At 52.5% G+C, this 18,276-nt stretch overlaps 1 protein-coding gene across 1 annotated transcript in view; it reads left to right on the forward strand.

Moving 5' to 3' along the window:
- LOC140405321 (voltage-dependent L-type calcium channel subunit beta-3-like) overlaps window positions 1-18,276 on the forward strand; it is a 127,365-nt gene that overhangs the window by 66,879 nt on the left and 42,210 nt on the right. Inside the window, exon 3 of the mRNA XM_072493612.1 lies at window positions 10,974-11,102. Coding sequence (XP_072349713.1) covers window positions 10,974-11,102 — 129 coding nt within the window. The remainder of the gene's footprint in view (window positions 1-10,973; window positions 11,103-18,276) is intronic.

An 18,276-nucleotide genomic window follows, 5' to 3' on the forward strand; every position in this document is an offset into this window, starting at 1 on the left:
TCAGACACACACACTCAGAGAGACACACACTCAGACACACACACTCAGACACACACACTCAGAGAGACACACACTCAGACACACACACTCAGACACACACACTCAGAGAGACACACACTCAGACACACACACTCAGACACACACACTCAGACACACACACTCAGAGAGACACACACTCAGACACACACACACTCAGACACACACTCAGACACACACACTCAGACACACACACTCAGAGAGACACACACTCAGACACACACACACTCAGACACACACACACTCAGACACACACACACTCAGACACACACACTCAGACACACACACTCAGAGAGACACACACTCAGAGAGACACGCACTCAGACACACACACTCAGACACACACACTCAGGCACACACACTCAGGCACACACACTCAAACACACACTCAGGCACACACACTCAGACACACACACTCAGACACACACACTCAGACACACACACACTCAGGCACACACACACTCAGGCACACACACTCAGAGAGACACACACTCAGACACACACACACTCAGACACACACACTCTCAGACACACACACTCAGACACACACACTCAGACACACACACTCAGAGAGACACACACTCAGAGAGACACACTCAGACACACACACTCAGACACACACACTCAGAGAGACACACTCAGAGAGACACACTCAGAGAGACACACACACTCAGACACACACACTCAGACACACACACTCAGACACACACACTCAGAGAGACACACACTCAGACACACACACACTCAGACACACACACTCAGACACACACACTCAGAGAGACACACACTCAGACACACACACACTCAGACACACACACACTCAGACACACACACTCAGACACACACACTCAGACACACACACTCAGAGAGACACACACTCAGACACACACACACTCAGACACACACACACTCAGACACACACACACTCAGACACACACACTCAGAGAGACACACACTCAGAGAGACACACACTCAGGCACACACACTCAGGCACACACACTCAAACACACACTCAGGCACACACACTCAGACACACACACTCAGACACACACACACTCAGGCACACACACACTCAGGCACACACACACTCAGGCACACACACTCAGAGAGACACACACTCAGACACACACACTCAGAGAGACACACACTCAGAGAGACACACACTCAGACACACACACTCAGACACACACACTCAGACACACACACTCAGAGAGACTCACTCAGAGAGACACACACACTCAGACACACACACTCAGACACACACACTCAGACACACACACTCAGAGAGACACACACTCAGACACACACACTCAGGCACACACACTCAGACACACACACTCAGAGAGACACACACACTCAGACACACACACACTCAGAGAGACACACACTCAGAGAGACACACACTCAGACACACACACTCAGAGAGACACACACTCAGAGAGACACACTCAGAGAGACACACACTCAGACACAAACACACTCAGGCACACACACTCAGAGAGACACACACTCAGACACACACACACTCAGAGAGACACACACTCAGACACACACACTCAGACACACACAGTCAGACACACACACTCAGGCACACACACTCAGAGAGACACACACACTCAGACACACACACTCAGACACACACACTCAGAGAGACACACACTCAGACACACACACTCAGGCACGCACACTCAGACACACACACTCAGAGAGACACACACACTCAGACACACACACACTCAGAGAGACACACACTCAGAGAGACACACTCTCAGAGAGACACACACTCAGACACACACACTCAGAGAGACACACACTCAGAGAGACACACTCAGAGAGACACACACTCAGACACACACACACTCAGACACACACACACTCAGGCACACACACTCAGAGAGACACACACTCAGACACACACACACTCAGAGAGACACACACTCAGAGAGACACACACTCAGACACACACACTCAGACACACACACACTCAGACACACACACTCAGGCACACACACTCAGACACACACACTCAGGCACACACACTCAGAGAGACACACACTCAGAGAGACACACACTCAGACACACACACTCAGACACACACACTCAGGCACACACACTCAGGCACACACACTCAGAGAGACACACACTCAGAGAGACACACACTCAGGCACACACACTCAGAGAGACACACACTCAGAGAGACACACACTCAGACACACACACTCAGGCACACACACTCAGGCACACACACTCAGAGAGACACACACTCAGAGAGACACACACTCAGACACACACACACTCAGAGAGACACACACTCAGACACACACACTCAGACACACGCACTCAGGCACACACACTCAGAGAGACACACACTCAGAGAGACACACTCAGAGAGACACACACTCAGACACACACACTCAGACACACACACTCAGACACACACACTCAGAGAGACACACACTCAGACACACATACTCAGACACACACACTCAGGCACACACACTCAGAGAGACACACACTCAGAGAGACACACTCAGAGAGACACACACTCAGACACACACACTCAGACACACACACTCAGACACACACACTCAGACACACACACTCAGGGAGACACACTCAGGCACACACACACTCAGACACACACACTCAGAGAGACACACACTCAGAGAGACAGACTAAGAGAGACACACACTCAGAGAGACACACTTAGAGAGACACACACACACACTCAGACACACACACACTCGGTTACACACACTCAGACACACACACACTCAGAGAGACACACACTCAGACACACACACTCAGACACACACACTCAGACACACACTCAGAGAGACACACACTCAGGCACACACACTCAGGCACACACACTCAGGCACACACACTCAGAGAGACACACACTCAGAGAGACACACTCAGGCACACACACACTCAGGCACACACACTCAGAGAGACACACACACCCGGACACACACACTCAGAGAGACACATTCAGACACACACACACTCAGACACACACACACTCAGACACACACACTCAGGCACACACACTCAGACACACACACTCAGACACACACACTCAGGCACACACACTCAGAGAGACACACACTCAGACACACACACACTCTGACACACACACTCAGACACACACACACTCAGACACACACACACTCAGACACACACACACTCAGACACACACACTCAGGCACACACACTCAGGCACACACACTCAGGCACACACACTCAGAGAGACACACACTCAGAGACACACACACTCAGAGAGACACACACTCAGACACACACTCAGACACACACACACACTCAGACACACACACTCAGAGAGACACACACACAGAGAGACACACACTCAGAGAGACACACACACTCAGGCACACACACTCAGAGAGACACACACTCAGGCACACACACTCAGAGAGACACACACTCAGACACACACTCAGACACACACACACACTCAGACACACACACTCAGAGAGACACACACACAGAGAGACACACACTCAGACACACACACTCAGAGAGACACACACTCAGACACACACTCAGACACACACACACACACTCAGACGCACACACTCAGAGAGACACACTCACAGAGAGACACACACTCAGACACACACACTCAGAGAGACACACACTCAGTCACACACTCAGAGAGACACACACTCAGGCACACACTCAGAGAGACACACACACTCAGACACACACACTCAGACACACACACTCAGAGAGACACACACTCAGAGAGACACACACTCAGACACACACACTCAGAAACATTCACACACTCAGACACACACACACTCAGACACACACACACTCAGGCAGACACACGCACACTTAGACGGACACACATTCAGACGGACACACACTCAGACAGACACACACACTCAGACAGACACACACACTCAGACAGACACACACACTCAGACACACACACTCAAAGAGACACACACTCAGAGAGACACACACTCAGAGAGACACACACTCAGGCACACACTCAGAGAGACACACAAACTCAGACACACACACACTCAGACACACACACACTCAGACACACACACACTCAGACACACACACTCAGACACACACACACTCAGACACACACACTCAGAGAGACACACACACTCAGAGAGACACACACACTCAGAGAGACACACACTCAGACACACACTCAGACACACACACACTCAGACACACACACACTCAGACACACACACACTCAGAGACACACACTCAGAGAGACACACACTCAGACACACACACTCAGACACACACACTCAGACAGACACACTCAGACAGACACACACACTCAGGCAGACACACACACTCAGGCAGACACACACACTCAGACACACACACTCAAACAGACACACACACACTCAGGCACACACACACGCTCAGGCACACACACACACACTCAGGCACACACACACACACTCAGGCACACACACATTCAGACACACACACATTCAGACACACACACTCAGAGAAACCCACACTCAGAGAGACACGCACTCAGACACTCACACACAGACACACACACACTCAGACACACATACACTCAGAGAGAGACACACACTCAGAGAGACACACACTCAGACACACACACACTCAGACACACACACACACACAGACACACACACTCAGACAGACACACACACTCAGAGAGACACACTCAGGCACACACACACTCAGACACACACACACAGGCACACGCACTCAGACACACACACTCAGACACACACACTCAGACACACACACTCAGAGAGACACACACACTCAGACACACACACTCAGACACACACACTCAGAGAGACACACACTCAGGCACACACTCAGGCACACACACTCAGACACACACTCAGACACACACACTCAGACACACACACACACTCAGGCACACACACACACTCAGGCACACACACACACAGAGACACACACACACACAGAGACACACACACACACTCAGGCACACACTCAGAGAGATACACACACTCAGACACACACACACTCAGACACACACACTCAGACACATACACACAAAGAGCCACACACTCAGAGAGATACACACACTCAGACACACACACACTCAGACACACACACACTCAGACACATACACTCAGAGAGACACACACTCAGACACACACTCAGACACACACACACTCAGGCACACACACTCAGGCACACACACACTCAGGCACACACTCAGAGAGACACACACACACTCAGACACACACACACTCAGACACACACACTCAGACACACACACACTCAGAGATACACACACTCAGACACACACACTCAGAGAGACACACACTCAGACACATTCACACACTCAGACACATTCACACACTCAGACACGCACACACTCAGACACACACACACTCAGAGAGACACACACTCAGACACACACACTCAGACACATTCACACACTCAGACAGACACACACACATTCAGAGAGACACACACTCAGACACACACACACACTCAGGCACACACACACACACAGACACACACTCAGAGAGACACACACTCAGGCACACACACACACACAAACACACACTCAGAGAGACACACACTCAGGCACACACACACTCAGGCACACACTCAGAGAGACACACACTCAGACACACACTCAGACACACACACACCCACACACACACACACACACACAGACACACACTCAGAGAGACACACACTCAGGCACACACACACTCAGACACATACACTCAGAGAGACACACACACTCAGAGAGACACACACTCAGACACACACTCAGACACACACACACTCACACACACACACACTCAGACACACACACTCAGACACATACACACAAAGAGCCACACACTCAGAGAGATACACACACTCAGACACACACACACTCAGACACACACACACTCAGACACATACACTCAGAGAGACACACACTCAGACACACACTCAGACACACACACACTCAGACACACACACACTCAGGCACACACACTCAGGCACACACACACTCAGGCACACATTCAGAGAGACACACACACACTCAGACACACACACACTCAGACACACACACACTCAGGCACACACACACACTCAGGCACACACACTCAGAGAGACACACACTCAGGCACACACACACTCAGGCACACACTCAGAGAGACACACACTCAGACACACACACTCAGACCCATTCACACACTCAGACACATTCACACACTCAGACACACACACTCAGACACACACACACTCAGACACACACACACACTCAGGCACACACACACAGAGAGACACACACTCAGAGAGACACACACTCAGGCACACACACACTCAGGCACACACTCAGAGAGACACACACTCAGACACACACACTCAGACCCATTCACACACTCAGACACACACACACTCAGACACATTCACACACTCAGACACACACACACTCAGACACACACACACTCAGACACACACACACTCAGGCACACACACACAGGGAGACACACACTCAGAGAGACACACACTCAGGCACACACACACTCAGGCACACACTCAGAGAGACACACACTCAGACACACACACTCAGACCCATTCACACACTCAGACACACACACACTCAGACACACACACACTCAGAGAGACACACACTCAGACACACACACTCAGACACATTCACACACTCAGACACACACACACACAGACACACACACACACAGACACACACACACAGACACACACACACAGACACACACACTCAGACACATACACACAGACACACACACACTCAGACACATACACTCAGAGAGACACACACACTCAGAGAGACACACACACTCAGACACACACACACTCAGACACACACACTCAGACACACACACTCAAACAGACACACACTCAGAGAGACACACACTCAGGCACACACACACTCAGGCACACACTCAGAGAGACACACACACTCAGACACACACACACTCAGACACACACACACTCAGACACACACACACTCAGAGAGACACACACTCAGACACACACACTCAGACAGACACACGCACACTCAGACACGCACACACTCAGACAGACACACACACTCAGGCACACACACACTCAGACACACACACTCAGACACACACACTCAAAGAGACACACACTCAGAGAGACACACACTCAGGCACACACACACTCAGACAGACCCACACTCAGAGAGACACACACTCAGAGAGACACACACTCAGACACACACACTCAGGCAGACACACTTACACTCAGACACACACACACTCAGACAGACACACACACTCAGGCACACACACACACTCAAAGAGACACACACTCAGGCACACACACACTCAGACACACACACTCAGAGAGACACACACTCAGAGAGACACACACTCAGAGAGACACACACTCAGAGAGACACACACACTCAGACACACACACTCAGACACACACACTCAGACACACACACACACACTCTCAGACACACACTCAGAGAGACACACACTCAGACACACACACAATCAGACACACACACAATCAGGCACACACACACACACACTCAGGCACACACACACACTCAGGCACACACACACACACTCAGGCACACACACACTCAGACACACACACACACTCAGCCACACACACACACTCAGACATACACACATTCAGACACACACACTCAGATAAACCCACACTCAGACACACATACTCAGACGCATTCACACACTCAGACACACACACACTCAGACACACACACTCAGAGAGACACACACACTCAGAGAGACACACTCAGGCACACACACACTCAGGCACACACACTCAGAGAGACACACACACACAGAGACACACACACAGAGAGACACACACACAGAGAGACACACACTCAGACACACACACTCAGAGAGACACACACACTCAGACACACACTCAGGCACACACACTCAGGCACACACACTCAGAGAGACACACACTCAGACACACACTCAGACACACACACACACTCAGGCACACACACACACACAGACACACACTCAAAGAGACACACACTCAGAGAGAAACACACTCAGAGAAACACACTCAGGCACACACACACTCAGGCACACACTCAGAGAGATACACACACTCAGACACACACACACTCAGACACACACACTCAGACACACACACACTCAGACACATACACTCAGAGAGACACACACACTCAGAGAGACACACACTCAGACACACACTCAGACACACACTCAGACACACACACTCAAAGAGACACACTCAGAGAGACACACACTCAGGCACACACACACTCAGGCACACACACTCAGACACACACACACTCAGACACACACACACTCAGAGAGACACACACACTCAGACACACACACTCAGACACACACACACTCAGAGAGACACACACACTCAGACACACACACTCAGACACACACACACTCAGAGAGACACACACTCAGACAGACACACACTCAGACAGACACACACACTCAGACAGACACACACACTCAGACAGACACACACACACTCTCAGACACACACTCAGGCAGACACACACACAATCAGGCAGACACACACACTCAGACACACACACACAATCAGGCAGACACACACACTCAGACACACACACACTCAGACACACACACTCAGGCACACACACTCAGGCACACACACACTCAGACACACACACTCAGGCACACACACTCAGGCACACACACTCAGGCACACACACACACTCAGACACACACACTCAGAGAGACACACACTCAGGCACACACACACACTCAGGCACACACACACACTCAGGCACACACACACTCAGACACACACACACTCAGACACACACACACTCAGACACACACACTCAGGCACACACACTCTCAGACACACACACTCAGGCACACACACTCAGGCACACACACACACTCAGGCACACACACACACACACATACTCAGACACACACACTCATACAGACACACAGACACACTCTTTCTCACTTAAAGCCACACACACACAAACTCAAATAGGCAGACACACACTCTCGCTCAAGTAGAGACGCCAACTCTCACACTCAAATAGACACACACACTCACAATCAAATTGACACACAGATACACACACTCGAACAATCACACACACACTCAAATAGACACACACAGGCAAACAGACTCAAACGGACTCAAAGGAACACACACACACATAGAACATAGAACATTACAACGCAGTACAGGCCCTTCGGCCCTCGATGTTGCGCCGACCTGTGAAACCACTCTAAAGCCCATCTACACTATTCCCTTATCGTCCATACGTCTCTCCAATGACCATTTGAATGCCCTTAGTGTTGGCGACTCCACTACTGTTGCAGGCAGGGCATTCCACGCCCTTACTACTCTCTGAATAAAGAACCTACCTCTGACATCTGTCCTATATCTATCTCCCCTCAATTTAAAGCGACGTCCCCTCGTGCTAGACATCACCATCTGAGGAAAAAGGCTCTCACTGTCCACCCTATCCAATCCTCTGATCATCTTGTCTGCCTCAGTTAAGTCACCTCTTAACCTTCTTCTCTCTAACAAAAACAGCCTCAAGTCCCTCAGCGTTTCCTCATAAGATCTTCCCTCCATACCAGGCAACATTCTGGTAAATCTCCTCTGCACCCTTTCCAATGTTTCCACGTCCTTCCTATAATGCGGCAACCAGAATTTCGTGCAATACTCTAAATGCGGCCGCACCAGAGTTTTGTACAGCTGCAACATGACCTCATGGCTCCGAAACTCAATCCCACTACCAATAAAAGCTAACACACCGTACGCCTTCTTAACAACCCTCTCAACCTGGGTGGCAACTTTCAGGGATCTATGTACATGGACACCGAGATCTCTCTGCTCATCCACACTGCCAAGAATCTTACCATTAGCCCAGTACTCTGTCTTCCTGTTATTCCCACTCTCTCTCTCTTATTGTGTTCCGTGATCTTGGCCGGCAATGATTACACAGCACTCCTGGTACCATGTTGTGTTCCGTGATCTTGTCCACCAATAATTACACAGCACACCTGGTACCATGTTGTGTTCCGTGATCTTGTCCGCCAATGATTACACAGCACACCTGGTACCATGTTGTGTTCCATGATCTTGGCCGGCAATGATTACACAGCACACCTGGTACCATGTTGTGTTCCGTGATCTTGTCCGCCAATAATTACACAGCACGCCTGGTACCATGTTGTGTTCCGTGATCTTGTCCGCCAATGTTTACACAGCACTCCTAGTACCATGTTGTGTTCCATGATCTTGTCTGGCAATTATTACACAGCAACCCTGGTACCATGTTGATTTCTCTGTGATCTTGTCCGGCAATGATTCTACAGAACTGCTGGTGACTTAGCCAGAACGATGACTTATTAATAACGCGTGGCAAGGTAACGATACAAATCTTAGACAGACCAAGTTATTACAGAGTTACGTTAGACCCTCCTGGAAACCACCCTTATGTGCGACTGCCCTCGTGTATGCCTTACAATCTTCTGCCGGTAGCCGGGTGTCAGCTGACTGATGTTGACGCCACCTGCTGGTGGGAGGTCACACTGCGGAGTACTTGTAACACTATCTACAGGCATTTCACCACATCCCCCTTCCTTTTTGTTTTATAAATTTAGAGCACTCAATTATTTTTCCAATTCAGGGGCAATTTAGCGCGGCCAATCCACCCACCCGGCACATCTTTGGGTTGTGGGGGGGGGCCAAACCCACGCAGACTCGGGGAGAACGTGCAAACTCCCACACGGACAGTGACCCGGGGCCGGGATTCGAACCTGGGACCTCGGCGCCGTGAGGCAGCAGTGCTAACACATCCCCCTTCCTCAGGAGATACAAACATGACTCATGCCTTTACTTTACACATTTGTAAATATTATAAACAGATTTAATTGGTGTGCCCATCAACATGATGGACCTGGTCAGCGTCCCTTTTGCACGCATCATTCTGCCTCCCTCACGCGAGCGCCCCTGTGATCACGTGGCTAATTCTTTTCTTTTTACATTTGGATTTGGTAACTCCTGGTTGTCCGCAGGAAGCATCAACCATGGTCGGCTGTTGGAGAAAGTGAAGTCGTATGGGGTTCAGGGTGTACTAGGTCGATGGATAAAGAACTGGCTGGGCAACAGGAGACAGAGAGTAGTGGTGGAAGGGAGTGTCTCAAAATGGAGAAGGGTGACTAGTGGTGTTCCACAGGGACCCGTGCTCGGACCACTGTTGTTTGTGATGTACATAAATGATCTGGGCGAAGGTATAGGTGGTCTGATTAGCAAATTTGCAGATGATACTAAGATTGGTGGAGTTGCAGATAGCGAGGAGGACTGTCAGAGAATACAGCAAAATATAGATAGATTGGAGAGTTGGGCAGAGAAGTGGCAGATGGAGTTCAATCCAGGCAAATGCGAGGTGATGCATTTTGGAAGATCTAATTCAAGAGCGGACTGTACGGTCAATGGAAGAGTCCTGGGGAAAATTGATGTACAGAGAGATCTGGGAGTTCAGGTCCATTGTACCCTGAAGGTGGCAACGCAGGTCGATAGAGTGGTCAAGAAGGCATACGGCATGCTTGCCTTCATCGGACGGGGTATTGAGTACAAGAGTCGGCAGGTCATGTTACAGTTGTATAGGACTTTGGTTAGGCCGCATTTGGAATACTGCGTGCAGTTCTGGTCGCCACGTTACCAGAAGGATGTGGAGGCTTTAGAGAGGGTGCAGAGGAGGTTCACCAGGACGTTGCCTGGTATGGAGGGTGCTAGCTATGAAGAAAGGTTGAGCAGATTAGGATTGTTTTCGTTGGAAAGACGGAGGTTGAGGGGGGACCTGATTGAGGTCCACAAAATTATGAGGGGTATGGACAGGGTGGATAGCAACAAGCTTTTTCCAAGAGTGGGGGTGTCGATTACAAGGGGTCACGATTTCCAGGTGAGAGGGGGAAAGTTTAAGGGAGATGTGCGTGGAAAGTTTTTTACGCAGAGGGTGGTGGGGGCCTGGAACGCTTTGCCAGCGGAGGTGGTAGAGGCGGGCACGATAGCGTCATTTAAGATGCATCTAGACAGATATATGAACGGGCGGGGAACAGAGGGAAGTAGATCCTTGGAAAATAGGCGACAGGTTTAGATAAAGGATCTGGATTGGCGCAGGCTGGGAGGGCCGAAGGGCCTGTTCCTGTGCTGTAATTTTCTCTGTTCTGCCACTCGGCCAATCCTCTATCCACGCCAGGATCTTACCCTCTTAACTTAACTCTTAACAGCTCTTAACTTATTTACCAATCTCCGATGCGGCACCTTGTCAAAGGCCCTCTGGAAACCTAGATACATCACGTCCACTGGTTCTCCTTTGTCTAACTTCCTTGTTACCTCCTCAAAGACCCTCTGCCAGTAGCCGGCTGTCACCTGACTGATGCCTTACACCACCTGCTGGTGGGAGGTCGCACTGCTGAGGACATGTACCAGTATCGTTTTTTGTCTTTAAAAAATGTTTATTCAGATTTTCCAACAAAATTTTAACAAACCCCACCCCCTAGCCTTGGGCGGTTGCTGCCCTCCTCCTAACGCTCCGCGAGATAGTCTAGGAACGGTTGCCACCGCCTGAGGAACCCCTGCGCAGACCCTCTCCGGGCAAACTTTATCCTCTCCAGCTTGGTGAACCCTGCCATGTCGTTGATCCAAGCTTCCACGCTAGGGGGGGGGGGCTCCGCGTCCTTCCACATTAGCAAGATCCTCCGCCGGGCTACCAGGGACGCAAAGGCCAGGACACCGGCCTCTTTCGCCTCCTGCACTCCCAGCTCGTCCGTTACCCCAAGTAATGCCAGCCCCCAACTTGGCTTGACCCGGGCGTTCACCACCTTGGACATAGTCCTCGCGAAACCCCTCCAGAACCCATCCAGCGCCGGGCACAACCAGAACATGTGGGCGTGATTCGCCGGGCTTCCCGAGCACCTCCCACATCTGTCCCCCACCCCTACTCAACCTCGCCCACGTCATATGCGCTCTGTGAGTAACCTGGAACTGTATTAGGCTGAGCCTTGCGCAAGAGGAGGAAGAATTAACCCTACTCAGGGCATCAGCCCACAGCCCCTCATCTATCTCCTCCTCCCACTTGCCCTTTAACTCCTCCACCGCGGCCTCCTCCTCTTCTTTCATCTCTTGATAGATCGCCGAAACCTTGCCCTCTCCGACCCATACACCCGGAATCGCCCTGTCCTGAATCCTCTGTGCCGGGAGCAACGGGAATCCCCTCACCTGCCGCCTCACAAACGCCCTCACTTGCATATACCTGAACGCATTTCCCGGGGGTAGCCCAAACTTCTCCTCCAGCGCCCCTAGGCTCGCAAACGTCCCATCTATCAACAGGTCCCCCATTCTTCTAATCCCTGCCCGATGCCAGCTCCGAAAACCCCGTCCATCCTTCCTGGGACGAACCGATGGTTCTCCCGGATCGGGGACCACACCGAGGCCCCCACCTCGCCCCTGTGTCGCCTCCACTGCCCCCAGATCTTCAGCGTCGCCGCCACCACCGGACTCGTGATGTACCTCGTCGGCGAGAGCGGCAGCGGTGCCGTCACCAGCGCCCCCAGGCTCGTGCCCCTGCAGGACGCCATCTCCAACCTCTTCCATGCCGCCCCCTCTCCCTCCATCACCCACTTACGGATCATGACATGTACCATCATCGACAGGCACATCACCACATCGCTCACCTCCAGCCTCTCGCATTCCCTCTCTCTCTCTCTCTCCTCCAGCCTCTCTCACATTCCCTCTCTCTCTCTCTCTCCTCCAGCCTCTCTCACATTCCCTCTCTCCCCCTCTCTCCTCCAGCCTCTCTCACATTCCCTCTCTCCTCCAGCCTCTCTCACATTCCCTCTCTCTCTCGCTCTCCTCCAGCGTCACTCACATTCCCTCTCTCTCTCTCTCTCTCTCTCCTCCAGCCTCTCTCACATTCCCTCTCTCTCTCTCTCTCCTCCAGCCTCTCTCACATTCCCTCTCTCCTCCAGCGTCACTCACATTCCCTCTCTCTCTCTCTCTCTCCTCCAACGTCTCCCACATTCCCTCTCTCCTCCAGCCTCTCTCACATTTCCTCTCTCCTCCAGCCTCTCTCACATTCCCTCTCTCCTCCAGCGTCACTCACATTCCCTCTCTCCTCCAGCCTCTCTCACATTCCCTCTCTCTCCTCCAACGTCTCCCACATTCCCCCCCTCTCTCTCTCCTCCAGCCTCTCACATTCCCTCCCTCTCTCCCTCTCCCACATTCTCTCTCTCTCTCCAGCGTCTCCCACATTCCCCCTCTCTCTCTCTCCTCCAGCCTCTCACATTCCCTTTCTCTCTCTCTCTCTCCACCAACCTGTTCCACATTCTCTCTCCAGCCTCTCTCACATTCCCTCCCCCCTTCCTCTCCCTCTCCCACATTCTCTCTCTCTCTCTCCAGCCTCTCTCACATTCCCTCCCTCTCTCTCTCTCCCACATTCCCTCTCTCTCTCCAGCCTCTCTCACATTCCCTCCCTCTCTCTCCCTCTCCCACATTCTCTCTCTCTCCCCAGCGTCTCCCACATTCCCCCTCTCTCTCTCTCCTCCAGCCTCTCACATTCCCTTTCTCTCTCCAGCCTCTCTCACATTCCCTCCCTCTCTCCCCCTCTCCCACATTCTCTCTCTCTCCAGCGTCTCCCACATTCCCCCTCTCTCTCTCCTCCAGCCTCTCACATTCCCTCTCTCTCTCCAGCCTCTCTCACATTCCCCCCTCTCTCACATTCCCTCTCTCTCTCTCTCTCACATTCCCTCTCTCTCTCCAGCCTCTCACACATTCCCTCTCTCCCCCCCCTCCATCTCTCTCTCTCCTCCAGCCTCTCTCACATTCCATCTCTCTTCCCCCTCTCTCTCTCCCTCTCACATTCCCCCCCTCTCTCTCTCTCCTCCAGCCTCTCACATTCCCTCTCACTCCCCCCCTCTCTCTCTCTCTCCCACATTCCCCCTCTCTCCCACATTCCCCCTCTCTCCCCTCTCTCTCACTCTCTCTACAGCCTCTCTCACATTCCCTCTCTCTCTCTCACATTCTCTCTCTCTCTCTCTCCAGCCTCACTCACATTCCCTCTCTCCCCACTCTCTCTCTCTCCCTCTCTCACATTCCCTCTCTCTCTCTCCCACATTCCCTCTCTCTCTCCAGCCTCTCGCATTCCCTCTCTCTCTCCAGCCTCTCTCACATTCCCTCTCTCTCTCCTCCAGCCTCTCGCATTCCCTCTCTCTCTCCAGCCTCTCTCACATTCCCCCTCTCCCCCCCTCTCTCTCTCCCCCCCCTCTCTCTCTCTCCAGCCTCTCTCACATTCCCTCTCTCCCCCCTCTCTCTCTCTCCTCCAGTCTCTCACATTCCCCCTCTCTCCCCCCTCTCTCTCTCTCCTCCAGCCTCTCACATTCCCTCTCTCTCCAGCCTCTCTCGCATTCCCCCTCTCTCTCTCTCCCTCCCCCTATCTCTCTCTCTCTCACATTCACCCTCTCTCTCTCTCTCTCCAGCCTCTCTCACATTCCCCCTCTCTCCCCCCCCCCTCCTCTCTCTCTCCCCCCCTCCCTCTCTCTCTCTCCAGCCTCTCACATTCCCTCTCTCTCTCTCTCTCACATTCCCCCTCTCTCCCCCCCTCCTCTCTCTCCTCCAGCCTCTCTCACATTCCCTCTCTCCTACAGCCTCTCTCACATTCCCTCTCTCTCTCTCTCCTCCAGCGTCACTCACATTCTCTCTCTCCTCCAGCCTCTCTCACATTCCCTCTCTCCTCCAGCCTCTCTCACATTCCCTCTCTCTCTCTCTCTCTCCTCCAGTGTCACTCACATTCCCTCTCTCTCTCTCTCCTCCAGCCTCTCTCACATTCCCTCTCTCACATTCCCTCTCTCCTCCAGCCTCTCACACATTCCCTCTCTCTCTCTCTCCTCCAGCCTCTCTCACATTCCCTCTCTCTCCCTCTCTCCTCCAGCCTCTCTCACATTCCCTCTCTCCTCCAGCCTCTCTCACATTCCCTCTCTCTCTCTCTCCTCCAGCCTCTCTCACATTCCCTCTCTCTCCCTATCTCCTCCAGCCTCTCTCACATTCCCTCTCTCCTCCAGCCTCTCTCACATTCCCTCTCCCCCCTCTCTCTCTCTCTCCTCCAGCCTCTCTCACATTCCCTCTCTCCTCCAGCCTCTCTAACATTCCCTCTCTCTCTCTCTCCTCCAGCGTCACTCACATTCCCTCTCTCTCTCTCTCTCCTCCAGCCTCTCTCACATTCCCTCTCTCTCTCTCTCCTCCAGCCTCTCTCACATTCCCTCTCTCCTCCAGCATCACTCACATTCCCTCTCTCTCTCTCTCTCTCCTCCAACGTCTCCCACATTCCCTCTGTCCTCCAGCCTCTCTCACATTCCCTCTCTCCTCCAGCGTCACTCACATTCCCTCACTCCTCCAGCCTCTCTCACATTCCCTCTCTCTCCTCCAACGTCTCCCACATTCCCCCCCTCTCTCTCTCCTCCAGCCTCTCACATTCCCTCCCTCTCTCTCCCTCTCCCACATTCTCTCTCTCTCTCCAGCGTCTCCCACATTCCCCCTCTATCTCTCCTCCAGCCTCTCACATTCCCTTTCTCTCTCTCTCTCCACCAACCTGTTCCACATTCTCTCTCTCCAGCCTCTCTCACATTCCCTCCCCCCTCCCTCTCCCTCTCCCACATTCTCTCTCTCTCTCTCCAGCCTCTCTCACATTCCCTCCCCTTCTTTCACATTCCCTCTCTCTCCCTCAACCACCCCCCTCACTCCAGCCTCTCTCACATTCCCCATCTCTCTCTCTCCCACATTCCCGCTCTCTCTCCAGCCTCTCTCACATTCCCTCCCTCTCTCTCCCTCTCCCACATTCTCTCTCTCTCTCCAGCGTCTCCCACATTCCCCCTCTCTCTCTCTCCTCCAGCCTCTCACATTCCCTTTCTCTCTCCAGCCTCTCTCACATTCCCCCTCTCTCCCCCCCCTCCTCTCTCTCTCCCCCCTCCCTCTCTCTCTCTCCAGCCTCTCACATTCCCTCTCTCTCTCTCTCTCACATTCCCCCTCTCTCCCCCCCTCCTCTCTCTCCTCCAGCCTCTCTCACATTCCCTCTCTCCTACAGCCTCTCTCACATTCCCTCTCTCTCTCTCTCCTCCAGCGTCACTCACATTCTCTCTCTCCTCCAGCCTCTCTCACATTCCCTCTCTCCTCCAGCCTCTCTCAAATTCCCTCTCTCTCTCTCCTCCAGCGTCACTCACATTCCCTCTCTCTCTCTCTCTCCTCCAGCCTCTCTCACATTCCCTCTCTCACATTCCCTCTCTCCTCCAGCCTCTCACACATTCCCTCTCTCTCTCTCTCCTCCAGCCTCTCTCACATTCCCTCTCTCTCCCTCTCTCCTCCAGCCTCTCTCACATTCCCTCTCTCCTCCAGCCTCTCTCACATTCCCTCTCTCTCTCTCTCCTCCAGCCTCTCTCACATTCCCTCTCTCTCCCTATCTCCTCCAGCCTCTCTCACATTCCCTCTCTCCTCCAGCCTCTCTCACATTCCCTCTCCCCCCTCTCTCTCTCTCTCCTCCAGCCTCTCTCACATTCCCTCTCTCCTCCAGCCTCTCTAACATTCCCTCTCTCTCTCTCTCCTCCAGCGTCACTCACATTGCCTCTCTCTCTCTCTCTCTCTCTCTCTCCTCCAGCCTCTCTCACATTCCCTCTCTCTCTCTCTCTCCTCCAGCCTCTCTCACATTCCCTCTCTCCTCCAGCATCACTCACATTCCCTCTCTCTCTCTCTCTCCTCCAACGTCTCCCACATTCCCTCTCTCCTCCAGCCTCTCTCACATTCCCTCTCTCCTCCAGCGTCACTCACATTCCCTCTCTCCTCCAGCCTCTCTCACATTCCCTCTCTCTCCTCCAACGTCTCCCACATTCCCCCCCTCTCTCTCTCCTCCAGCCTCTCACATTCCCTCCCTCTCTCTCCCTCTCCCACATTCTCTCTCTCTCTCCAGCGTCTCCCACATTCCCCCTCTCTCTCTCCTCCAGCCTCTCACATTCCCTTTCTCTCTCTCTCTCCACCAACCTGTTCCACATTCTCTCTCTCCAGCCTCTCTCACATTCCCTCCCCCCTCCCTCTCCCTCTCCCACATTCTCTCTCTCTCTCTCCAGCCTCTCTCACATTCCCTCCCCTTCTTTCACATTCCCTCTCTCTCCCTCAACCCCCCCC

This window comes from Scyliorhinus torazame, chromosome X, assembly GCF_047496885.1.
Source record: "Scyliorhinus torazame isolate Kashiwa2021f chromosome X, sScyTor2.1, whole genome shotgun sequence".
NCBI lineage: Eukaryota > Metazoa > Chordata > Chondrichthyes > Carcharhiniformes > Scyliorhinidae > Scyliorhinus > Scyliorhinus torazame.